The sequence below is a fragment of the Rhinolophus ferrumequinum genome, chromosome 22, assembly GCF_004115265.2.
Source record: "Rhinolophus ferrumequinum isolate MPI-CBG mRhiFer1 chromosome 22, mRhiFer1_v1.p, whole genome shotgun sequence".
Classification (NCBI taxonomy): Eukaryota; Metazoa; Chordata; class Mammalia; order Chiroptera; family Rhinolophidae; genus Rhinolophus; species Rhinolophus ferrumequinum.
In genome coordinates, this window is record NC_046305.1 from 13,754,002 (window position 1) to 13,780,232 (window position 26,231).

The 26,231-nt window shown below is 47.5% G+C and overlaps 1 protein-coding gene across 8 annotated transcripts in view; it reads left to right on the top strand.

Annotated features, from left to right (window-relative positions):
* CACNA1E (calcium voltage-gated channel subunit alpha1 E) overlaps positions 1-26,231 on the top strand; it is a 412,260-nt gene that overhangs the window by 223,286 nt on the left and 162,743 nt on the right. For all 8 annotated transcript variants that reach the window (XM_033092609.1, XM_033092608.1, XM_033092610.1 and 5 more), the window contains one exon: positions 231-412. In XM_033092609.1, the coding sequence (XP_032948500.1) occupies positions 231-412 (182 nt within the window). The remainder of the gene's footprint in view (positions 1-230; positions 413-26,231) is intronic.

A 26,231-nucleotide genomic window follows, 5' to 3' on the forward strand; every position in this document is an offset into this window, starting at 1 on the left:
AGGAGCCTCCTGGAGGGGAGGCTCTGTTTTCAGAGGAGACTGGGAAGCATTGGGTTGCACACATGGTATGTGAATTGCAGGGCGGCCAGAGAGGGAAGGGAGCCTGAGACAAAGAAGGACAAATCTTTCTGTGGGAAACAGAACTGCGTGCTTGTGGCTTCCTGGGGTCATTTCCAGCCCTGCACTAAACCCCGTGTGGCTTATCTCCCACCCTCCGAATGTGTCTGCAGGTATTCTAGAAGGATTTGACCCCCCTCACCCATGTGGCGTGCAGGGCTGCCCCGCTGGTTATGAATGCCGGGACTGGATCGGCCCCAACGATGGGATCACCCAGTTTGATAACATCCTTTTTGCTGTGCTGACTGTCTTCCAGTGTATCACCATGGAAGGGTGGACCACCGTGCTGTACAACGTGAGTAGAGCTGGTGAGGGTTGGGAGGGGGAGGACAGAAATGTGCAAGGAGGCTTCAGGCATTGTTTGGGCTGGTTAGTCTGCAGAAAGCGAGGGCTGGGGATGCGTGTGCGCATACGCGCGTGCGTGCGTGCGTCCGTAGTCTACCGTGGGAAATCTTAGCAGTTTCTCTCCCTTCATTGTCTGGCTTTGCTAAGAGGAAGCACACAGCTTCTTAATACAATTAGGAAATTGTATCCCATAGCGGGCGAAGGAATAGCTAGTTAAATCAGATCAACCCGGCAGTTACAGAGTATGTTCTGTGACAGGTTTGACGTGGTGGTGGGATTCAGTGAAAGCTGCCAAGAGGTATAGATTTCGTGGTTACTGTCTTCTAAGAGCTTACCATCGGTTTGGGAAGATTTTCCAGTAGCTCTCAACCCTGGCTCCACATTTGAATCAGCTGGGAGCTTTAAAAATTCACACCTCTTGGGCTCCACTCCAGACAAATTAAGTAGGGATAGTGAGGGGTAAAGCCCTGTGATTGATTTTTTTCTAAAGCTTCCTGGCTGGTTCTAATATTCAGTGATTGTCAAGAACTGCTGCATTATAGGCACATACGAAACATGCTTAATTATGAGACTCACTAGGGATGCGGGTGAAAACTTCAGGTTCACAGGCCTTTTCTGTGCAGGTTTTGATTGTGTTGCTTTGAATAGTTGGTGAGCTGTGCTTTTTACAAGTGGCCCTGGTGAGTCATGTGATCAGGCATGTTTGCAAGGTTCTGAGCCGGGGCATACGACATGGCTGCCTAACTGCCTGGCAGGGACATTAGGGGATTCCTGCATGGGGACAGAAGTTAGCCAGGTGACCACTGAAGGCTCTTCCACCTCCTGGAGTCTAATTTTAACAAGTTCTGAAAGGCATGGTGCAGCGTCTCAGTTCTAAAATAAGAGGGGTGTGTTTTGGGGGTGGGGTGGTTTGATGCATAAGCAGCTTAGGCAGGCAAAACCATTTGGGCAGGTTGCCCTTTGTAAACAGACTTACATAGGTCTGTACCCTCGTATGCATCCAGCCAGCCCACATCAAGGCAGATACCTTTGGAATGATCATTCCTCTTACCTGCACTCCTGCCTTACCTGCCTGCTTTCTCCTACAGTGCCCTCTCTTTTCTTTTACCCTGATTCCATCTGCCTAAAACATATTGGGTGGGGCACAGCATGGCTTACACAAAGTTCCCTTTAGAAGGAGCTCTGGACATAATCTGTACTGGAGGGAAAGGAAATGCTATTTCTCAGGAGATGCTAAACCAGATTATAATGCCTGAGTAGCCAGGATTTGCATAAAGCCTGTACAAGTAAGTGCTAGAAAATGTCCATTGCTAACCTGGATGCATCCCCATACAGGGTGAGCAAGGCGGGATGGAGCTGTGCAGAAAAGAGCCACAGCTGTTACACTAAAACTCCAAAGGGCAGTGAAGAAGTCCCAAGGACCATCTTCTGCCCAGCAAGACCAGGGGTTATATGTGACCTAGAAAAACCTGGAGGGCACTCTGGGATTCTCACCAGTTGTGCTGGGGTGGCAGGAAGGAAGGAAGGGAGGGAGGCAAGGTTGATGGGAGCAGTCACTCTGCATTAGATGTGAAGGATGTCTTGAGGCCATGTCACTCAGATTAGCCAGGTGCCTCTGGAAATTACAGCACTCGCCCCACCGTGGCTGGTGTCGTTTGTGGGGCTTTGGGAGTGATGTCTTTCAATTATATGTGTAGACTCACCTAAGTGTTGTGATAAATGCAGTGAAAGCCTGAAAAGGGAAGTGTTGCTTTTGAAGATAAGATTTTGAAGGCGTGATCTCTTGGTCCTCCCTTGGTCCTCCTGAGCCAAGGCTCAGATGGTACTGAGGCAGGAACACAGCTGTAGGGTCACTCGTCACTTGTATGAGTCCTCCTCCCTTCCTCCCTCTTTCCCTCCCTCTCTCCCGCCCCCTCCCTCCCTTTCTTATATCTTAAGTAGCATTATGGCGCTCTCTTCAAATTCTCATCTCTCTCTGGTGATCTATCCAACATGGCTATGGAGATCACATGAGGGGACAGTGACCTTGCTCCTCTCTCTAGTTTTGTGCCCTCGAGGAAGCAGGGAGGAGAAGAGGTCAAGCTGCAGATCCTCTGAGACCTTTCATTGCATGGACTCCCAGGGCCCCACACGCCCTCCCCCAACTGACAGCGCCTCAGTCGTGGCACTTCAGTTTACTGAACACTTCCTGCTACACCGGTGACAGGATCCAGGTTGAGGGAAGTGATTGAGCTGTGGGGCTGGTTTCCAAACACTGGCTGGCTGCTCATGGGTAGAATGAACCCATGGAAATGACCTCACTTTCCAAAGCATTGGCTCCAGGGGCAGGGCGCGGAGCCAGGAGGGCCCAGGCCGAGGTGACAGTCATAGTGAGGGGGATGACCACACCTCGATTCAGGAGAAGTCGCGTGGAAAAGGCACCCAGTTTTCAGCCAGCAGAACAAGGACAAAGTCTGGCTCCCTAGGAAGAGAGGGAGCCAGCAAAGGCTGGGCTTTGGTTGAGCAGGGCACTGGCGTGTGACGCATGACCCAGGCAGAGCTCTGTTATGGGAGGCGGACACACGTCCTGGAGGAAGCAGTGTCTGCCCTGGAGGAGCGGGTTGAGTGCAGTGGACGCCTCATAGTGTAGGGCACGGGGCTCGTGGTACATGGTGGCGTCACATCACACAAGCTTTGAATTTACCCCTATTCAAACTCGGCTGGGACAAGCCAGAAGGTCAGGGAGAGGGAGGACAATGGTTAACATAGAACAGACTCATGTTCCTACCGTTCCTTTCCGTGTGAAATGGGAGAGGCCTAGGACCTTGGCTGAAAAGCTGCCAATCCTGGTAGTCCCCGTCAGTACTACCTGGAATTTTGTTGTTTCTTTTACTTTTAACTCAGGGCTTTGTAATGCCAGAATTTTACACATAGATGAGAACTGGTTGCACCCCATGGAATTAACGATGAGCAACTAGTCAACGTAGTATGATAAATACACATGTGCAGGTAGGTGTGTTTCTGCAGAGCGAGGACTCGCTCACGCTGCCGTTATCACCACGACTAGTAAGCTGCATATAGAACTGTTGACTTCCCTTTCTACCCCTCGTTCTGGAAAGGCCCAGTTCATCCAGCGGCTGTATTTCCTCACGTAGGCCACAGGGAAAAGGGGAGCCCCTATTTTCCAATCCAACACCCCTTCTATTCAATGGTGGCAACAAATATGTAAGAGTCATTGGCACCAGTTATGCCCAAACCAGTAGGAGAACCCTCAGGTTTGTGCTGTACGCAGACACGCTCTCAAACACGCGGACTCAGGTTAACCTTTTTATATACGATGTAAATGCTTCCCTAGTGGCTGCATCCCTTACCTGCTGCACAGACTCTTCCAAAATGCCTCCTATGACCTTGTGGTGCTCTGCCATTGGTTACTGTTAACTTGCTTTGCATGTAGTTTTTCTCATTTATGATGCATTAGTATTGTAAGGGGCGGTTCCATTGTCAGGGCCACCTGGAGTCCGTATACCGCATGCGCTCCCTATCAATACTTCAGCTCTGCTTGGTCAGACTCCAACTCTCTTCTTGGCTCCCCTCCCTCTTTTGGTAGGAAAAAATGCAAAGCAGTCTGTGGTTCTGCCGGCTGCTCCTTCCTGTTTTGACGGCCTTTCCAAAAGTCTCCAACTTGCAAACTCTTCCTTGTTCTTATGAGTTTCATTCATATATTTCTCCTAATCTGGGTAGTTGTTCCTTCTCACTACAATACGTTCTGCCTCCGATCAGGGCCGTTTACTCTACAAATCTGACTGTGGGTCAGGCATGAATCTTTGACCCTCCTCACTTGGTCTAGATGTAACTCCAGGAACTGCTCTCTCCTGGTTCCTGTCTTATTTCTCTGTTGTCATTCTGGGTTTGTGTTGTGAGGACTAATATACAGGTTGCCGAGGTTCCCTGTCTCTGTTTGCAGTTTCTCTAATCTGTGCTCTTCAAGTCCAGTATTTTTTCATCTGTATTTGTGAGGCTCGATCTATTTCTCTACTCGCGTGGTGTTGATAAACTTACGCAGATGCAGACATTTCTTGGAGGCGTGCTTTCTCCAGCTTGGCAGGTATGCCAGCTGAATCGGTTATGACCGCCTAGGAAGCTCTGTGCTGCTGTGGTGGGAGAGATTTTTATACTTTACTGGCTTTTGGCAAGAAGAGGCAACTGGTAGTCTGGATGCTTTCTGAGTCTTCCCGACTCCTCAGAAGGCCTGTGGTCTGTACCATGCCTATGGTTCCCTCTGAAGTTGCCTTCTCCCAGTTGCACATGGTCAGTGTTGGTTACGTGGTTGATAACTTCTCACTTTTGCCTTGTTGACAATTTGCTTATGTGCGTCATGCATAAGCACGTTGAAAGAATAACACCATAGCCAAGGGTGGATGAAAAACTGCCATTTCCAGCTTCCTGAAGCTTCTCGGATGTTATGGTATCTACAGAGAATGCTTTTGGTTCTGGGGACCATGAGACTAGGGGATGTGTTTACTCATCTTTGCTTCAGTGTCCCCTCTTCCACCTCTTCCACACGCCCTGGGAGCAGAACATACTCAAAACTCACTTCACAAATAGGGCGTGGGAACCTTCCACCATCTTACAGTGCTAGAACAATAAGGCGCACCCGCTGACCTAGGGTCAGGTATATAGTTGGTAACATATGTATATGTTCCTTTATCCAGGATCAGTCACGCTCTTTATAGGCTGCTTTTCACCCCCACATTCCTGTATGCATGGCCCTGTTCTTATGTCCTTGTAGGAGTCTGGGATCCTGTAATACGGATGACACCCGTATTACGAACAGTGTCTGTTCATCTGTGGCTTAGACGCAGAGGGGCTGATAACTGGATCCTGGAAATTAGTCTGTTTCCTCTCCCATGAAGACTGAGAGGTGAAGTAGGTTGGGAGGAAGATTAAGAATTGAGTTTGCACATGAATTAAGAAACTGCGAAGTTTATTTGATGAGATGGTGTCTGAAGGGAGTTGGATAAATGAGTTCAGGTGGAAGCCTGGACTAGAGATAAAATTTGGGAGTTTTCAATAAAGATGGTACTTAAAGTCATGAGACTGGATACATTATCAAGGAAGTGAATGTCGAACTCTAGGGAGAGAAGAGGTTTCAGAACTGAGTTCCAACGTTAAGATGTTGGTGAGTTATCAGCAAGAAGACGGAGAAGGAGCAGTAGGAAGGAAAGGTGAAAACCAGGGAGTGTGGAGGCCAAGTGAAGAAAGTGCTTCAGGAAAGAGGAGATAAAGGTGATCAACTGAGTTACCTTGATGGGCCTTGTGTGGGAGGGCGGTGAATTCACCGTCAGAGACCGTTGGCAGTTTGAGTGGAGCTGGAGGGCTGAACACCTAATTGGAGAAGATTTAAGAGAGGGTCGTCAACAGTGAGCACTGACCATTGTGTTGAGTTTTGTTTGAAAAAGAAGCAAAGAAAATGTGGCAAGTGGGAGAAATACCGTTTCATTTGCTGATAAGAATGACCCCTTCGAGACTGAAAATCATTGCCGATGAAAGAGGGCGGACCTCCTAAAAGAAGTTGGTGGAGCCATCTCCTAAAGTAGGTGAGAGGGGACGGGTTTTCCGCCGGTCAGAGCCCAGGTAGGGGGCTGGGCTTGATCGGAGCTCCATGCTTCATCCATAGTCCTGGAGGGAAGGCGGCAGAGGCTCGGATGTGGGCCCGTGGACACGGTGATGGAAGCTTGTGGAAATTCTCCTCCTATCACTTCTATTTTCTCGGGAAGTAGGAAGTAACGTCATCAGTGGTGGGTGCGAGGAGGCAAATTCTGGAAGTTGGAGGAGAAGGTGTGTGAAATAGTTTTCTAGGACAGTGAGGACATAAATAGAGGGGATTCTGATTGCCAGGCAGCATACAGGACCCACTTGGGGTTAGTGGTGATGAGGTTACCATGAAAGTGGTGTGTTTTCCTCTGGTCACATTTGCCCACTGGGGTTCAGGCAGGATGTAGGTGGAGAGTTGGCTTTTCCCAGAGTGCTCTTACCCGGTGAGTACAGCAGAATAAGAGAGGGTCCAGAGAGTGCTCTTCGCATGACAATGGAATTTGAGATACATAGGGAGGAAAGAGGTGGCGGAGAGACTGTGGAAGGAAGTGCAATAAATGGATTATAGCCCTTTCTGAAATATTACTCTCGAATCTTCTGGAGAAATTCCATCTGTGGAATAAGTTGAGAAACCTGTCTCATCTCATTGCATAGAGGAGTTAGGAAGTGAGGCTTGAAACCAAATGTTCTGATTTCTAATTTGATGCTTCAACTGTCCCCGGTAGAAGGAGAATGAGTGTGTGAGTGAGGTGTGTGCGCCCATGTGCAGAGTAAGCTGTGACTAGAAGGTTCCACACACCTCCTGTGCCCTCTAAGACTTCACTTTTGGGCGCCTGGCCTGGTTTCAGCCCAGTTGAGAACATTACCTTGGGGAACATTTGGGGACTGACACCCACCAGGCCCGCCCACTCTCCTCAATGGCGTTGTCCTCTGTAATCTTGTTCTCCTCCTTGGAGTGTCTAACTCTTGATTAAAACACACTGACGTTTGCAGCTACTGCTGCCGTCTTTGGCAGCCTGTCCTCATGTGAAGCGTTTGTCCTCACTCTCAACCGGCAATGCCTTGCCTCCTGAGCGCTGCCCACTGGGCCGGGAGCCTGCTCCACGGGTCCCTTCCTGTGAAGCAACCGTGCTTTTCCTTCCTCTGTTCCTCACACTCACATTTCCCCATCCGTCGCTGCTTCCACCGTGAGATTGTTTGTACTCTTTTCATTTCCATCTTGGTCTCTTAATAATTTGTCCAACCAGAGATGCTGTTGTGCTTGGAGTTTATTTCAAATACACTAAGTGTGCCTCCTTACCCGCTGCCTGGTTTCCAATCACGCACCAGGCCAGTGTCCAGCTCTTTTGTCCCAGGAATCAGCTGATGCAGGGTTCCCCTCCTTTCTGTCTGCCCACTCTACTGTGCAGGTTAATTTCGGAGCCATGACCAGAGGCCTTGTGTGCCTGATGTGTCATGCAGCCTTAGGCTATGGTCTCTCTGTTTTGAGGCAACACCAAGCCTTAGGACTAACGGGCAGAAATTAAGTGGGTTGGTGTACTGGTGACTCAGTGGCTGTTTCGGGCACTTCCCACTGGATCACTCTGGGGCCCAAATCCTTACGGAATCCCAGCCAGACAGTGTTGGCACAAGGCCTGTCTCTGGCACACTGGGCAAGCAAGAGGTCTCTATTGATTTCTTCCTCAATTTATCTTCCACGAGCAAAGTAACATTTACCGAGCGCTTTCTTTCAGTGTGGGCCATCTTAGAATCATCTGGGGGCAATTAGTGTAATTGCAGATTCCTGGGTTCTGCCTGGATCCGAGGGATCAGCAGCTCTAGAGGGAGGGAGAAGAAATCTGTATTTTTAACAAGCTCCCTTGTGATTCTGGGGCCACACTGAAGTGTGCGAAGCACCGGTCCACGTGACCATAATTCCTAGGCCTGGGGAGAGTGAGACGGTGCAAAGCGGAGAGAATACTAAAGAAACAGCCTTCAGCCTGTGTCCCCCATAGATGGGTTTCCATGAGGTCATACTTTTTCAATATTTGTCTAACATAACGTGGTTCACACACGGGGTATGTCAGGGAAGAGGACCAGGTCCACTGGCGTTTCCATCCTCCTGAGGGCACTTTGCCTGGCGCCTCCCTCTCCTGCCCTCTAGGTCTCATTCTCCCAGCTACCGTCCCTAGGCCACTGCCCCTTGCCCTGAGCCGGGGACTTGTCACCTGAGATCCATAGATGGCTTTGGTGACTTCCACAAAATTTGTCTCAAATTTTGTTTTTAAAATATATCTTTTAACTACTACATTTCTTTGAATCCAAGATACATACCACTGAGGATAAGATCTACTAAAAATTTAATAACAGCATTTCAAGGGAGAACAAAACCCTACTAAAGTCCATATGTGACATATTCATGTATTCTGAGTTGAAACCTTCAGCTGTGAAGAAAGGTGTATCTTAGAATTGAGGAAGTAGAAAATTACAAAAAAAAAAAAAAATCCCAACAAAGCCCTGATTTAAAAAGTCACACACAGTCAATGTGTTATAGACTAAATTTTCACACTTGGAGACCACCCATGGTGGTGGTGGCTTAATTTCTTTTTGTGCTGACCTTGGAGTACAGCTCCCTTTACTGTCTCTGCATTCATTTGAACTTTGTGTCAATGTGCTATTGATTAGAAGCTTGTAGTTCAGTATTAGTCCTTTTGAAAAATTCAGGCCTGAGCTTATTTGCTCACATAAATGATATAAGTGAACACACTATTGCTTCTCTGTATGATTCAGGATTTTCTCAATACTGTGAAACTACAACAAAATACAGAAATAATCCGGGTGCCAAAGGCTGATTCAAGACTGCAATAGTCATCCATAACCCCGTCTTCAAATGTTTATCTTGCTACAAACAACCTCATTTTTTGAGTGATTCTATATTAAAGAAATTTTTTATATTATTAATATATATTAAATAGGTAATATACCTTTATATCAAAAGGTGTCCATTTTTGTATTAGGTTGGTACAAAAGTAATTGCGGTTTAAAAGGTTAAAAATAATTGCAAAAACTGCAGTTCCTTTTGCACCAACCTAATAAGTTATGTGCATTGATGATCTAATGAAGATCTTGTTTGAAAAAATGATTTCTAGTGCTAGAGGTGGGATAACGGGTTAGGAATCCCGGTCCCATCTTTCTTACCTGTGGGTCTTGGGCAACTTACTGAATCTCTGTTCCTTAGTTAAAGTGAGGATAATTGTGGAACGTATGTCATAGAGTTTTAATGAGAGTGCAATGAGATAAGCTGAATAAAGCCCTTAGCATATTCCTGGCACATAGGAAACACTGTGGTGTTATATTATTACTTAGAACATCTTGTAAAGGCCGCTCACCTAGTGTAGACAAGGTCCCTCTGCCTCTCAGCCTAACCACTTTGTACCTTCCTTCCATTTATGTCTTTGCCCATCTTGCAGCCATGTTCTTTGAATTACCTGAGCTCAGTTTTTCCTCCAAAACTTTGGTGCCACCTTCTCTACAGAGCCTTCTCTGACTCCCCCTGAGAAATTCAAAGGAGAGGCGATCTTTCCTCGGGGCCCACTCCCTAAGACCTAAATGTTAGTAGAACTCATTTGGCACTTTTCCCAGATTCCCCTGTTATGAGTTGTCTTTTAGGTGTCTCTGTTCTTTTCCATATCGAACCATCATTCTGTCTTCCAGTGCCAACCACATTTCCCCCGACGTGGTTTAGTATTCAGTAAGTATCCACCACTGGACTGATTTTACCAGATGGCTCTGTGAACCCATCCAAGGTGCCATGGCTTCCAGACTGTCCAGCTTTCAGCTTGTGCGCCCGGGTCCTGTGTTCAGATGAGTGAACTGCTGTCAGGAGGGGCACTGCTGATGCCTGACGGTGGGTTGTCACCACCATTACTGCTGTCTGCTTTTCCTGCTCCACTCCAGCTCAGCTTCCTGTTCCCTTCTCCTATGACAGGCGGGGTGGGGTGGGGGGGACCAGTGAAAAGTACAGGGATGGTAATTTGAGTGTTTACAGAGGGTTTGGTGTAATTAGCATTTTGTTTCTGTGACACAGTGGCCTCCCTACCTTGGAAACTGGCCCTGAAATGCTCTTAAAGGGACCCACACCTAGGCAGTCTGAGAAATGGTCAGGGTTCTGGAACAGAAGGAAGAAAAAGCATGTCCTGTCTTCTGTGATGAAACGTGACCAAGAACAGCCCCGAACTGAAGATTCCCTACTCCTACACACACACACACACACACACACACACACACACACACACACACACACACACGCGCATTTGTATCTTGACTCACTCCCTCACTCCCTCTCTGTTGCTGAATCCACCTTTGACTTGGACTTTTGTATAAACTCCACGTTTGACCTTTGGTACTACCAGCTTGGGATCCAACACTTACACTGAGGATGGGGACATGGCCCCGGTATTCTGCCACGAGGCCAGTCATCGCAGGCAACACACCTACCTCTGTTTTTCAGTGCCCATTAGATGAATAAATAAATGTGACTTCTCCTTAGTAACAGGGGGTTAATACCACCTGCTGTTCCTGCCTCAGAAGAGTCTTGTAGCAATTACATGAGCTAAAACATAGGAAAGTGCTTTGAAAAATCCACTCAGCCCTCTGGATAGGCGTGATCTTTTTATGACTGTTTGCTTCGATGAGCTGTATACTTAAAAACTCAGTTTTGCTAAGTGAGCATTTATTTTTTTCTTATTCTAAGAGAGTGTCTCAGGGGCACGTAAGGCAAATTCTCCCATCATGTTTCCTGTTCCTTGGCGTCTGTTTGCCGTAAGTCTTTGTTCGATGTACTGGGTGTTCTCAAGACAGGTGGTTTTGCTCAGAAATGTGGTGTTGTTTATGTTATGTACATATTGTAAAACCTACCTGTATTTGGTGCAAAGATGGTTTGCGAATACCTTTAAAGTGCTCATACCTGTTCTTGCTAACTTGTATAGCCCCTGACTAACTGGTGAAATGCCGATGGTCTGTCAGGACTTTCTGTACTTTGTACGTGTTAGACCAGGGACACCTGGCCTTTCTGTCCAGCAGTGTCCCTGAGTGGGCCGAGACTGAGCCCGTGAGAACGTCTTATACATCTGGCACAATGAGAAAATAATGGAAACAGAGTTTGCATGAAGCTAGATTTGTTCAACTTGAAATCGCATTGAAAATTTTTAACTGTTAATGTCCTTTCTTGGCAAAATACAGTTAGCCACCCTACTGCAAGCCCGTGTTCTTTTATGTTTGTTTTGTGAAAATTCTCTGATCTGGTGAAAGCTAAAGCAATGTATGGTAATATAGGTGTTTATCTAGCTAATAGATTAATCTAAGAATATAATTATATTGATATAAAGAATTTACTTGTGAATATACACCGCAGCTTGGTGCTTGAGTTTTCTTTTCCGTTCCGGGGACATTGAGCTTTTTACATTAGTTTTAATAGGAATTAGGTTGCTTATGTGACTTTCCAGCGAACAATGACTAGCTAAGAAAACCAGCTAGGCTGGTATAGGGAATAACGTAAGGCAGACGCAGGATTAGACATTGAATTGCACTCAGAAGATTGGGTTCGAGTCCAGGCTTTATTTCTTATTGACTCCCCCCCACTCCACACACACCTCTGATTTTCAGCAAGTCACATGATCTCGGTGAGATTAATTTTCCTCTTCTGTTAAATTGGAACACCAGTTCAGTACTTAGTTCATATTATGGTTGTAAGAACTAAATAGGAACGGATATGTGAAAGAGCTTTGTGCACAGAGATATGCTTTATGCATTGAAGGAATTATTAAAATACTTTAAGGTTTTGCACAGTTATGTGAGGAGGATTTCTTTAATTCAGCTCCGCAATGCCCATTTTCCACATAATATCTTGAAATGTGTTTTGACATATATGGTCAGTGGGGTTCCTTGGAAGAAAGGTGGAATGCATATTCAAAATATTGTTAGGATCTTTCTTTCTGATTTGTACACAAAGCATCATAATACCATGACCTTTTTCAACCGTTTTCTTTAATGATGTAAAACAGAGCCCCCACTGCCTGAGTAATTTGTGTAAAAACAGCAGATTTCTAGATGGAGCAGAAAAGGAAGGGCGTGTGGGAGATTGAATCCTTTCCCAGGGGATCCTACCTTTATCTGAATGATTGAGGTGTGCCCCTACCTGCCTCTGGGGGTGCTGCTGGTTACAGCTGTCTTACCGAATCAGAGAGCCTGCCCGTGATTCTTTGGAAGGAAAGGCAGGACCCAAGGCACATGTACACCCAGGTGATCACGCCTACCTACCTCGCCGCCAGTCATCGTCACATTCAAGTTCTTGGCAGCACATGTCCCCCAAATATGGGCTGGGCGGGGCCAGTCAGTCAGGCTGATGCATCTCAGTCTCCAGCTTTCCTTTATTCCAGGTTTCCAATCAAAGCTCTCTGTCTTCGCTTTCCTCACCTTCCCCAGGTCTCCCACTCTCCTCTCTCTGTGACAGGTGCCTCTTCCTTAGCAGATTGCATCAGAGTGGCATGACACAGCCCCCCAGGGAGCGTGCCATCTGAGCGAGTAGGGAGGGAATAGAGGAAAGGGACATACGGCTACTAGCCAAGTCATCAAGGCCATGCTCCCCAGAGAGGTGGGTGTCCAGGACAGCTTCCTAGAGCCCCTCCTGGGCCAACACATTCCATTGCATCACTGATCCAGCAGTCTTGGTTTACCCTCGAGGGCCTGAATCTACCCAGGAGCGTGAGCCTTGCGTGCCTTCCTGTGCTACTAGAAGCAGCTGTGACCGGTAGCACGCCGAGCCTGGGAGAGGGTACCGTGGAGGGTAATTGCCCGTATTTAGCCTGTGTGTGCATGTGTGTGACAGAGTGAGAGGACGAGTACGTGCCTCTCTTTTGTACCCAAGTTATATATTGCATTTGTCTTACGACTTTCGTTTAGAGCTAAGTAAATTGCAAAGTAGGTTATTTAAAGTGGATCTCGGGTGCCTTTAGCAAGTGGGGAAGTGGACGGTGAAGAGGGGTGAAGGTGGGAGATTGAGTTGAGGCGACTCTGAGTTAAGGGGCCAAAAGGAACAACGTGGCTCCTCCCCTCCCGTCAGTCGGGGCAGGCACAGGGTCCTCCTTTTGGAGAATCCTAAAGAGCTTTCTGTGTCTCAGACATTTGGGAAGCAGCCACCTGTGGACATACCTTGATTTACAATTGACATAAGTAAGTAAACGAAGGCATGGCACAGTCTGCAGTGAGCTACCCCACCTGGAAAGGTCGTTCCCCAACTCTTTGCTGTCAGATACGATCCCATCCCTCCCTTGCGGGGCCTGGCCTTGTGCAGCCTAACAGAGCAGGCAGGTAAGGGACAATGTCCTCTGGGCATATTGTGGCCATCGGATCCAGATGAGGAGTTGGGGGTCTCATCTCCACGGAGTGGAGTGTCCCCAGGCACGCGCCGGTGTGTGTGCATACCCAGCTCCCTGCAGGCCTGGGGAGCTCTTTGTCATTTCTAGGGACACTTGGTAGATCACAATCACTCATAAATTCTCTTTTGTACAGATTTGATAAAGGGTCTTCCTTGAGTACCAGAAGTACTGTACATAATTCATAACACGAAGCAAGATGAAGTAAAAAGAGCAAGAAAGATAATAACTGAGGAATTAAAAGTTTGAAGCTTTGTCACAAGCTGGGGGAATGAGTCAGCAACACATGTCTTGAGGGAGAGCTTTGCATAGGCTGGATTTGGGGTCAGGGCCTAGGTCTCCAAAAGAGGAGGAGGAAGGAGGGGGGATGGAGGAAAGGGGCAGGTTAGGAGGGGGGTGAATTCTGGCTCTGTCCTGCCTCCTCCCCTCACCTTGAAGGAAGGAAATATCCCGGGGCCTTAATCATCTTGCCATCTCTCATTTCTGTCCTGGTTTAATTAAATTCCTGTTCTAATTTGGAAGAGCTTGCAGATCCTTTCCTGCTGTGGTGACCAGTCTCTTTTATGAGGCCCACCCTAGCGCTCAGAGGAGCTGTGACCTCTGTGGGGACGTGGAGTCTCTGCGGCTTTTGCAGCCAGACCCAGTGCAGTAGTGAGCAGAGGTTGGATGGAGAGGACAAAGGGGGCGTCTTGCTTCCCAGGGCTTCGGTCGGCCACGTCCCCTTTTACTCCCTGGATGGAAGCCTCCCGTTCGTGTATCTTTATGTCTTTCTCACGTGTTACCTCTCGTCTCTCAGGGCAAAACACACTTTGTTGCGACCTCTTTGAACATCAGGTCTTGACTCTGTGAGTTCTTTCATGACCACCTTATTTAACATTCCACTTCCCCGTTCCCAGCACTCTCTGTCCCCTTGCTGCTTTCCTTCTCCCCGGAGAACTTATCACCAGTTACCGCAGTCTATTTCACACATTTATTTTACTGAAAGGCTAACTCAGCCCACTAGAATAGAAAGCTCACGAGGGCAGGAAGTTTGTCTCACGGCTCCGCACAGTCGCTGCTCAGATTAATACTGGGCACGAGATGCGTTTTAAACAAATATTTGCTGCATGAATAACTGACAGTATGAGTCCACGGGTCGGAGGGAGGTCAGTATCTGTTGCAGTGTTTGCTCCCCTGGCCGGTGCACCAGGCCGTCTGGTGAGCAGTGCATTTGGGAGATTGTTGGCTGCCATTAGGAACCTAACCTGTGCTCTTAGAATAGCATTCCCATGCTGGAAGCCAGCTGGCCCAGAGCCATTCACCTGGGTGTCCTTAGTATTTGTGTCATTGGTAGCAAGCTGACCATCCCAGGTTTGAGGTTAGATCCATCCATAAAGGGCCTCATTGAGGTCCTTTAACAAAAGCAACCGTGATTCATTTCCCGGGTCGACAGGATCCGTATTCATGCGTGAAGATGACTATGGGGTCTCTGGCTGGGGGGCGGGGAGGAGATCACAGTTCCCGAGGGAGACCTCCCGAAGCCTTCCTCCAGGCTCCAAGCCGGAGCCACAGCAAGCCTCAGGCATAGAGTTTGAACCTGTGAGTGAATTGGAGGTAAGCGAACCTGAAAACCAAAAACGAGAGCCTACTGGCCTTAAGACTTGGGTGACCTCTTGTTTATAGCCTTGGGGCTCTTTAGTGTGAAAGAACCAGGGTGAGGCATCATAGCAGATATTTACAGAGCACATATTAGATGCCAAGCACTGTTCTGAGCACTTCATAGATACAAATGCACTTGATTTTCCCCCCCAACTACCCTTTGAGATGGGACTACCGTGTTTCCCCAAAAATGAGACCTGGCCGGACAATCAGCTCTAATGCGTCTTTTGGATGCATTCATATAAGACCGGGTCTTATATTATATATAATATATGATATGTAATATTATATATATATATAATATATAAATAATATATAATATAATTATATAATATTATATAATAAAATTAAATATATAATATGATTAAATATGTAATATAATTATATAAGACCCGGTCTTATATTAATGTTTGCTCCAAAAGACGCATTAGAGTTGCTTGTCCAGCTAGGTCTTATATTCGGGGAAACACGAGATCATATCCCCATTTTACAGTTGAGAAAACCAAGGCCATCTCTTCCCAGAGTCTGTGCTTTTAACCATTACGTGACAACTGTCTCAAAATGAGTGTTGCTAAAGGGCCATTTAGGAGAATTAGGGAAGTTGTTTAATATGCTTATGTGTTATATTTTGATTTGTGCTGTTATTGTAGGGAGTAGCTGTGTGTGAAAACTGACTATTTTATGAGGCATGCATGTGTGAACACTGTAATTTTATTTCCGAGAGAGCAGGTCTCCCCCCCGCCCCCCACTGCTCCTAGCTGGAAACTGCTCATGACACATTTTTATTTTTTTATTTTTTTTTATTTTCATAAGAGAGAATGCTCAAGTAGGCTGTCCTTTTGATGAACATCCTGGAGGGTTTGGGACACTTGAAAATTGGTCAGATGCTATTAAACATTGTTCACCTTTGATCCTCTGTACTGAGGAATTCTTAATTACCCAGGAAGGATTCTGCGGTTATTAGAGGAATCCATTTTCTTGTCCAATCTTATTTTTGTCTCTGCCTGCCTGCCTTTCCATCTCTGATGATGTGTGTTGGCTCACCATCAGGTGTCCAGGACAAGAGGGCACTCAGGTCCGTAGCACACTGCCGTGTGGACCTCTGAAGGCAGCTCAGGCAGAAAGCAATGGTAGAAGGAAGCCACACAGCACTTAGCTGAAACGAAGCCTAGGGGTTGCCGTCTGACCTGTTCCCCTCCATGCTTTGCCCTCCCCTGCGGGTGACAGCTGGCCAGCTGGTCTCATTCTGGAAGCACTGATTGTAAGAGAGAGGCAGGGCATCTTGTGTTTGCTGGACTCATCCTGATTTGAAAGGAAGGCCCTTGTTAACGCTCATGAACGGTGCCCAAATGTCCGGCCTTTAAGCCCCAGTGCCTTGGGAAGCCTGCAGCAGCTGACTAGTTCCACCCCGACCCTGTCTCATACTGGAATCCCATCCACCGCCAGAGTGTGGGCCTTTGGGGAACCCTCCCCACTTCTGTCAGTCTTCATTTTGGGGGAGCAGCCAGCACCCTCTGACCCCACTGCCTTCATCCAGATAGATCTGAGTTCAACACAGCACATAGAACTCCCACCCTTCTTCAAGCAGGCTTGACATAATGCTTTGCGTGGAGAGGGGCCGCTGTGGAATCACGTGGGCATAGGGCCGAGGTAGGGTGCACTTGCCTTGGGATAAGACTAGGAGGTGGGATGAGATGGAGTGCTTGGACTCGGCCCCCGGAGGCAGTGTTTACGTTTGGGCCAGTGGGTTCTCTTCTCACAGCGCCAGGCTTCACACGGTAATTAGGCTCCTACTGCCACTTTCTAGTGACAAGGGCGAGTCTGCTGCCAAGTCACTTGCGAGAAATTGGGTCACCTGTCACAATTCCTGTGGGACTGAGGTAGAACTGTGCTTACTGCACACCTTGCCCTACTTAAACCTCCAACTGGATCTGATGCCGTGTCTCAGCTGGAGGGTGGGGAGGAGGCTTCTCAGGGCCAGTCTGACGGCCTCGGGCTGGAGACCTGGCCCACGGCTGCATCCTGTAACCTAGCTGGGAGTTTCTCACAGAGGTCCCAGTGACTCTTTTATCCTCATCCAATTTGTAGAACAAGGGGAGGACAGTGACCCTACACCCCTCCCGGTGTGGGTGTGGGAGAGATGAGAGAGGCCCCTTTTGTCATTCTGAGCATGGAGGAAGGGATGGGCAGTTATGTCTTCTGTCGTTGATAGCTCTGCTCTGAGAATGGAAATGAGGAGAACTGTCCAGAGAACGAGTGAGCGAGTGAGCGAGGGAGGAAAGGGAGAGACAAGAAAGGAATTTTGAGTGGGTGCATACATGCCCATACTTAACTAAGGAGACAACTGGGGAGGAAAAGAGAAAGAGAGCAATTAGAACAATCAGGAAGAGCACTGAGGTAGGGGAGGAAGAGGCACAACACGGGCAAAAGGCAGGACAAAATGCTGCCGGAGGAGGCTATGAAAGAATAAGGGGACAGAGAGAGAAGAGGAGTGAGAAATGGGCAGAAAGCAGAGGGGGTCTGGGGACGCCTGTGTGGGACTCGTGTGCGTGTGTGTGTGTGTGTGTGTGTGTGTGTGGTGCACATGCACTCTATTTTCCAGGTGCTATGACACTACTTCCCCTGTAAGCCTGAGCGATGCCCAAGGCAGCACTAAAACTTCAAGCCAAAACGCATGCAAGAAAAGAATCCCTTTTATTGTGTTTCCTTTAAGTGTTTGAAACAAGAATAACAATCAGAAAAGAAGCATAGGGGGAAAAAAAGAGACAGGGAAAAACAATCTGTCAAGGAGGTATGAAAATTTAATCAACACCCAATGTTCTTCGTGGTCCAGGCTCAAGCACAGAACTTATTATCTATCTCTGCAGCTATTTCTGTCACCTCCCAGGGGACCTCAGAGCAGCACTGCCACTGCCCAGAGTCTGGAAGGCAGCGCCTGGGACTCCACCATCCGGGGCTCGGTTGTGGGTGTGGAGATGATAGGGTCATCTCGGGAAGCCTGCAGCCGACAGACAGAGGTTTCAGGCTTTACCGGGTAGGTGTTTATGCAGATGGAGATTGCAATGGAGGCGTTTATCCTGATGTGCTGGATATAAACTTCAGGTCATTTGAGCCTTTAAAACTCAGCCTTGTTACCTTCGGTATATGGATGTGGATCTGTATATCCTGTTTTCTCTCTCAGTGACATCGTGACATGTAACACAGTTGCCCCTCTCCTCCCTCTCGAAGGTCGTGGCTTAGGGCCACTCACTGTCCTGTTTCCTTCCATCTTCCTTCTGGTTGCTCCGTCTTTGGGCCCTCATTTCTTCTCACGTACTCTTTCTCTAACGGATGGAGTTGCAAGTCCCCTGACTAGATGCTGATGACTCGAATGTATGTTTCTAACCCAGAATTCTCTTCTGAACTCCAGGCTTAGATATCTAATCATGTCCTGGGAGAAACATTCCTAAATACCTCAGAGTAACAGCCTTGAACCGAAGCCTTGACTCCCTCCACCACCGTTTCTTTTTCCAGTCCCCGCCCCCCCCAGTACAAGAGCCCCACCACCTGTTTCCTTGTACGAGTCACAAGCCTCTGTGTCATCCTTATTTCCTCCCACTCCTTCACCTTCTGTCTCCAATGAAACACCAAGTTTTACGGATGCCACCTCCAAAATATATCCCAGTCTGGCCTCAGGTCTACGTCTCCACTACAGCTACTCTCCTCCAGCCACCGTCTTCTTTCCCTGATGACTGCGATCCCCTCTTGACTTTCTCTCTTGCGCTTCTTCAATCCATTCTCTACTCTGCAGCCATACTGATTTTTCGACACTGCACATCTCCTGTGTCACTTTTCTTTTCAAACCCTGCGTTCCTGTTGCACTTGAAATATAGGCAGAAATCTTTCAGGTGACCTGCAAGGCACGTGGCCTCTGCCAGCCTGTCTAGCCTCGGCGGTCCTTGCTTTTTGTGCTGTGGCCATGCTGGCCTTCGTCAGAATCATGTACCACTACCCCAGCCTGGGCTACGCCAATCTCAGAACCCATGGACCTGCTGTTCTGCACGCACGGGAATGTCTTCCCTTGGGAGCACCTTGCCTTTCTGGTTAACTCCTACTGGTCTGTCACATCCCAGTTGGAAGGACATACCCTCTGGAACCGTGAGCACTGACCCTAAACAAAAGTCAGCTCTCCTCAGAAGTCACACTCATGACTCTATTTTTCTTTGTAACGTGGACCACCATTGTACTTTTCCAGTCATTTGTGTAATGTTTTATCTGACGCACACCTCCTACTAAGTGTAACGCCATACGAGTAGAGCAGTGTGGTATCTACAGGAGATGGCTCCCTGCCTGGCCCGTTGTAGAGCCTGAACAAATGAATGAATGTCTTGAACGCCCCTGGGTCTGGGGCTTTGACTCAGGCACAAGGTGGGGCTGGGGCAGGACATTCAGAAAGCTGTAAGAGTCTTTGGCCTTCAGATCCCTTCCCATCTGGCCCTATTCTGTTTTGTGTGCCTGTGGGATCCTGGCACACCCGATGGCTCAAACGGCCTGCGTCATGACGACCGAATAGCTGCATGTTCTTGGCCATGACTCTTGCTCTCTAGAAGCTTCAGCTCTTTGCAAAATGCGAATGAGATTATTAATGGTAATAATACCTTGTCTATCTTTCAGGGTTGTTGTGAGGAAAAGATGAGTTCATTTATGTCAAATTCTTTGAAAACCGTCATGCTCCATAGAGGGCTGGATTTAAGTCAGGACGTTGGGGAGTGATGAGAGATGAGCAATCACTCTCAACTGCAGTGGGAAAGAAAGTTTCTTGGAGGAGGTGGGGCTTGGAATGAGGCTGCAAAGATGGTGTTGCAGGCAGGATCGTGACAGGAAACAGAAGGTTCCTTCAGCTGGGGTTTGAAGAGGATTTCATGAAGGGGTATGAAGAGGTGTGGACGGAGCCAAGAAGCCACGTTGAGACCCCAGGGACCAGACACGGTGGGCCGCCATTTCCACGCCTGGGCCTGAAGGAGCAAGGCAAAGAAATGGGGTCCCGGGCGTCCCGTGAGAGCCGGGAGCAGAGGAGAGGGGCTGCCAGACTGACCACAGAGGGACCCAGCCCGACCACAACGGCCACACTAAAACCGGAGGCAGTGGGGAAAGACATGCCCCCGACTCTCTCCTGCTGCTGGTACCTCCTGTGATAAGCTAGAAGGTCAGGGCCAAGAGATGCAGCTGGAAGGTGCTGCTTCTCAGGGCACAGAGAAGGGCGGGGCCGAGATGGGGGATGGGCAGGCAACCGAAGAGGAGAAGAGCCATACAGACGGACACAATTTGGGAAGACGAGAACTAGGAGCGGTGAGGATCATGGTCTGAGCCAAAGCGGAAAGGCTGGAACATATTTAGGGAGCTGCTGATGACATCAGTGGGAAAATAGGATGTCAGGGGGTAGCAACCGAGCCATGAGGGCTGTTGGTCGTCAGGCTGGCACGGTTGGGTTGTATCCCGCCCGCAGGGAAGTTACAGATGTTTCAACAGAGAAGACCCATTCTGAAAACGCTATTTGGAGGAGTGTTTGAGGCAGAGGTAAGGCAAGCGAGGAGTGACTGGCAGGCTGTGTAGTTTGGCCTGACGTGAGGGGATGGGGGCCTGGGCTGAGTGAGAGCCCAGCGAGAATGGAAAGTGCTCCATGAATGCAAGGATCGTTGGGAATGGATGAGACTGCGAGGTGAAGTTGCCATCCACCTGTTATGTCCACAGGAGACCCTGGGGCACTGAAAGGCCTCCAATCCTGGCATTTCGGGGCAGGATCCCTTTGCTTGCCCCTTCCTCTTCATCCTTGCCACCTCCTCCACCCCTTCACCCCCATTCTAGTTTCATGCCAGGAGTCTTTGTGACAAGTGCTTTTCTCTTCTCTTCCTTGGGGCACCTCTGCTATAGCTGCTGGCTTATTTCTGGAGGCCTCTTCCATATTTCTGATTACTGATGGCCCATTATTACTGTAAAACTCAGGCGTGATGGACCGAGGGCTTCTGAGCCTATGGGCTGGGATGGAGCTGCCTCCTGACCATTTCCACCCTCTTCCCCAGCCTGGACCAGGACCAGGCAGGAGGCTTTAGGCTCAGGAGACAGCCACACCCAGAGAGGGGCGGGGCCAGGGTCTGCAAAGGGTATTAAGCTTGGGAAGAAGAAACGGAGAGCATTTTTCTTCCCTGACTTTTTTCTAGCTTTACCCAGCAGGGCCTGTTCCTGCTTCTATCTGGTGCCACTCCTTTATTGTAATGCCAGTTCTTATTTAACATCTGCCAGGCACAAACGGGGCATCGGGACAAGTGGAAACAAAGTGCAATGCTGGTGGTGCCTCCTGGACTTAGGCCTCACATGAGACAAACTAGAAAATAAAACCTCGCCCCCGGAGATGAGGGCCCTAGGAGAAAGAATGGCGGTGGGGCTGGCTGGCTTTCTTTCTGGCTGTCTGGCCCCCATGTCTGTGCTTTCTTTCTTTAAAACCTCATATTTGAGAGATGTTTGTGTTTTGTTTGTTTCCTTTATTGTTGTTTTGGTCCATGGTAAGGGAAGGGAGGCCAGATGTTTGGAAAGGATGGATTTTGATGGGGCATGTTAAACAGGAAACCGTTATCCTGGTACGACGGGGGAGCGTTTCGGAGTAATAGCCCCAAGTGTGGCAGAATAGAAATAGCAAGAGAAGCACAGAGTGGGCAGATGAATGGGGCACCCTGGATGGAGTGTGGTAGAAAGGGTAGGAAGTCGGGGAGGGCTTTGCTTCGGTGCTTGTGTGCAAGTTTTAAGAAAATTGCTAATGAGCCAACACAAATCACAATCATTTATTCATTGTGTCATTAGGCGCTGTTTCGCTCCTTTATGCATTATCCATCTTAATTTTCACAACAGTTCTATGAGAGAGAACTATGAGCTTCAGTCTATAGTTGAAAAAACAGACTGAGAGGGAGCAGCTCACTTATGGTCACGCAGCTGGTAAGCGGCACAGGTGATCCTTACACTCAGGTAGCAAAACCAGGGTCGCTGAGGTGTCTGTGTGTACAACTCCTCACTGATTGGATGGACTTAGAGAAGGGTTGCCTGCACAAAGCACCTCTCCTACCTACCCCACCACCTCCCATGTGCTTGGAGCAGGCCCAGAGAGGGCCAAGGAAGGCTGCAAAAAGCCCCATCAGTTGGGTGTGTAGAAAGCCTCTTCCTGACCCGGAGCTCATCTTCTTTCTCTAAAAGCCATATGGGAAGGTTTGCTTCCCATATTGTGCAAGAAAAGAGGGGGCAAGCTTTTTGCCTCCAGTGCTGCATAGAAGGTCTGTGTCCTGGGCAGACTTCCTGAAAGCTTCCCTCTCACAGCCCCTGCACGGAAGTACCAACTGGATACTTTTCCAGCCATTCCTCTCACCCTTATTCCAAATCATAGACCAGTAACCTAAGCCTCAAGCTTGAGAAGATGCCTCCTTCCACACAGGTGTTTGGGTAATTGGAGGATCTACAGAACATATAAGAGGCCATGTTGGGAGATACCCGCGGGCATATCTCTTTCTACAGTGCTTTCTACCTCACCAGTTCCAGAAAAGCCAGCCGCAGCAGTCAATATTGTGTTCCCTTGGTTTTTAAATATGACGTGCCAAAGAGTCTTATTTTTTCTTTGCAACAGAGTGAGAATCTCTGATCCAAACGTTGTTTCTCATACTTCAGTCATTGAAAACCTTGAAAGCAGGCCTTGTGAACCTGGCCATCTAAAGTCTTATTTGTAAAGACACACACTCAGTCAGCGAGCTGGGTCAGCCCTGGCGTGTGAGGCTCAAGAAAGCCCTGCTCACACTGTGGTGAGCTCCCCAGCCTCCGTGGGGCATCTGAGCTCGTTCCCATGAGGCCTTTTCATGGCCAGCTCAGCCCCATGCACAGCAGCACCCAGTTTTGCTCTGGTGTCTGTGCAAACAGTGGAAAATGAACTTTTACTACACACTAAGCGCTATGTTGAAGGCTTTAAACCCATCATCCCCCACTCTTCCAACCACTGGGGTGTAACGTCATTACCACTTTTTAGACGAGGGAACTGAAACTCAGAAGTTTGTGACGTACCAAGGTCACACAGTGAGTAGGTCTGTCTGACGTCCGTGCTCTTAACCTCTCCCCAGTTAGGACAGACGTGCCGCCTGCTGCGTAGTCCTTCAGGGAACAGTTCTCCTGCTAATACTCCATTTCTATATCATGAGCATCTGAGCCAGGCCTTGGAAAAATGATGACGTGTGTCTTCCAGCTGCCAGCCTTCCTTTCCTGTCCCATATAAACTTTCTGTAAAACTCCCCACCCCCATCACTATAATCAATACACACTTGTCTCTTGGTACTTTCCTATCAAATTCTCTTCATTCATTCATTCATTCATTCATTTATTCATTCATCCATTCATCCATCCATCCATCCGTCCATCCGTCCATGTCATCAACTGGCATGTATTGCATGCTCACTGTGTACTGGGAACCACTGTGGGCACTGCTCTAAGGAGCGGTGCTAATTTTAGTTATGTACACTTCCCTTTGATTTTACGTCAGTGTTTTCTCTTGGAAAACAATTGCTGCTAAGGACTTAACTTCTAATGAGAAAATGGAAGGCCTTGTCAATTATGCCGCTGGCGAGATGTTTTGGGCAGGCGCTCCCCTGCTGTCAAAGCCAGACAGCTGCCTTTGTTCCTCAGGAGGAGATTGACTTGAGGTAGAGCGATGCATTCAAGTATGCTTTGGAACCACCTCCAGAGGCTCCATCTCACTTGATCTATAGATTCAATAGGGGCACGAGGCTTTCTCACCTAGAAATCAGCCCTCAGCCCCTGGCCCCATCCCTGTAGTGGCTGCTGGGAAGAACCTGCAGGGTCACGTCTACTGCCTTGGTTATTCTCATGTTAAATTGTCAGTTACTCAACATTGAAAGACCCGGTGGTGAGATTTTGCACTGGGCCGCTGGCTTATGTTACAATTCTTAAGTGAGGACCACTCGTCTCTGGTCATTCTAGTATACAACTCTCTGATCACCCTTGGTGAAATTTGACCTGTGGACAAACTGTTCCCTTATTGCATACAGCGGTAAAATGAGGTAGCCTTTAAAAACACAAAAATAAGGGAAATAAGACCTCCCTCTGAAGGTCAGTACGGAAAGCTAAGAACAGAGAATGCTAAATCACCTTCCTGCTGTCTCTCCCAGGACAAATCAGAGTCCTGTTAGAGGATTAACATCGGTGAATGAGATGTGGCCCTTAGAGGGGGTGCTGGCCGCCTGTGGAAGCAAGGGAAAGAAGACCCCCAGGGGAAGCCTAGGTAGGACCCATCCCAACGTCCGTAGGGAAGGTGCTCTGCCCCAGGGCTGGACTTTCAGGTCTGTCTGGGACTTTTACTCCCTTGGAGGAGAATGGCTAATACCGCTGACCTTTCCAATCCTGTGACTCACTCTCCTTGCTCTGAGAAACATTTACATTACATATTGGCTCCACAGGTCCCTTACCTGTGTGTTTGTGTGTGTGTGTGTGGGGAGGTGATGGGTTAACCTGAGCACACATGGACCCTGGATCCTGCGTGGTTTTATGTGTCCCTGGAAAGCTAGGTCATGGTGAGTCTGACTTGAGAAACAAATCAGCTTTTGGGGCTGAGAATCAGATTTGTGAATGAACCATACTCAGGGCCATATTTTGTAGTATATGGAATTTATTCAGGGAAATGTAACACTGGGGACCTCCTAGAAGTCTGTCTGGCCCCCAGGCAATAGCCTATGGCAGTGTCCCTTTTCTGAGTTGATGCCACCAGCCTCTTCTTTGTGGCAGTCAGTTGGGACACTCCCATGGAGTGTAAACTCACACACAGAGATCACACTCATAACTCTTTCCTGCATAGCCACCGTCACCTGCCATGCCAAGCAAGATTCCCCCTCATTCACTTTTTGAGTATATATAAAACTATCAGGTTGACTAAGGAACTTTTCCCACCTCAAGCTCATGAAGATATTCTCCTATCTTATTTTCTACAAGTTTCATTGGTTTATTTTTCACATTTACTTTTCAGTCAACTCAGAATTGATTTTTACGTATGTTGTGAGTGGGAGTTAAGATTCCTTTTTTTTTCGCCATGTGGATGTCCAATTGACCTTGCACTGTTTCTTGAAAAGACAATTCTCTCTTTATTACTCATTGTCATCTTATCATAAATGAAGTGACCATATATGTATGAGTCTGTTTCTGGATTCTCTATTGTTTCATTGTGTTTATTTGTCTTTGCACCAAATTTCACAGTTTCTTAATAATTACAGCTTTACGATAAATTCTGATATGTGATAATGTAATTCCTCCAAATTTGTTCTCTTTTTCTAGGTCTTGTCTATTTTTTTTTCTCTTAGCATCTTCCATACATATATTTTAGAATTGTCAATTTTCATTTTAAAAAAGTCCTGCTGGAATTTTGAATGGGACTCCATTGAACCTGTAGATTATTGGGGAGAATTGACATCCTTACAATACCGAGCCATTCTATTCATGAACACAGTACATCCCTCCATTTATTATAGCTACTTTAATTTTTCTCAGTAATGTTTTGTAGTATTCTATTCAGAGGTCTGATGCATCTCTTATTAGACAATGGTTTTGATGCTCTTGTAATTGGTATTATTTTTAAAGTTTGTTTTCTAATAGTTCCTTGCTAGTGTGTCAGCATGCAAATAAATTTTGTATATTGAATTTGTATCCAGCTGTCTTGCTAAATTCACTTATTTTAATAGTATATCTGAAGATCCTTTTGGATTTTCTGCATATAGTCATGCCATCTGCAAATTATGATAGTTTTATTTTGTCCTTTCCAATTCTTATACCATTTATTTCTCTTTCTTATTGCACTGGTTAGTACCTCCAGTACAAATTAAATGGAAGTGGTAAAAATGGGTGTTCTTTTCTTATTCACAGTCTCAGTGGGAAAGCTTTCTGTATTTTCTCATTAAATATGATGTTTGCCATAGGCTTTCATGTATAACGTTTTTCAGGCTAAGAAAGTTTTCTCCTATTCCTAAATAAGTTCTTTGTTTGTTTGTTTGTTTTTATTATGGGCAGAGGTTGAGTTTCATTATTTTTTTCTATTTATTGCATCGATCACGATTTCTCTCTATTCTTTTAATATAG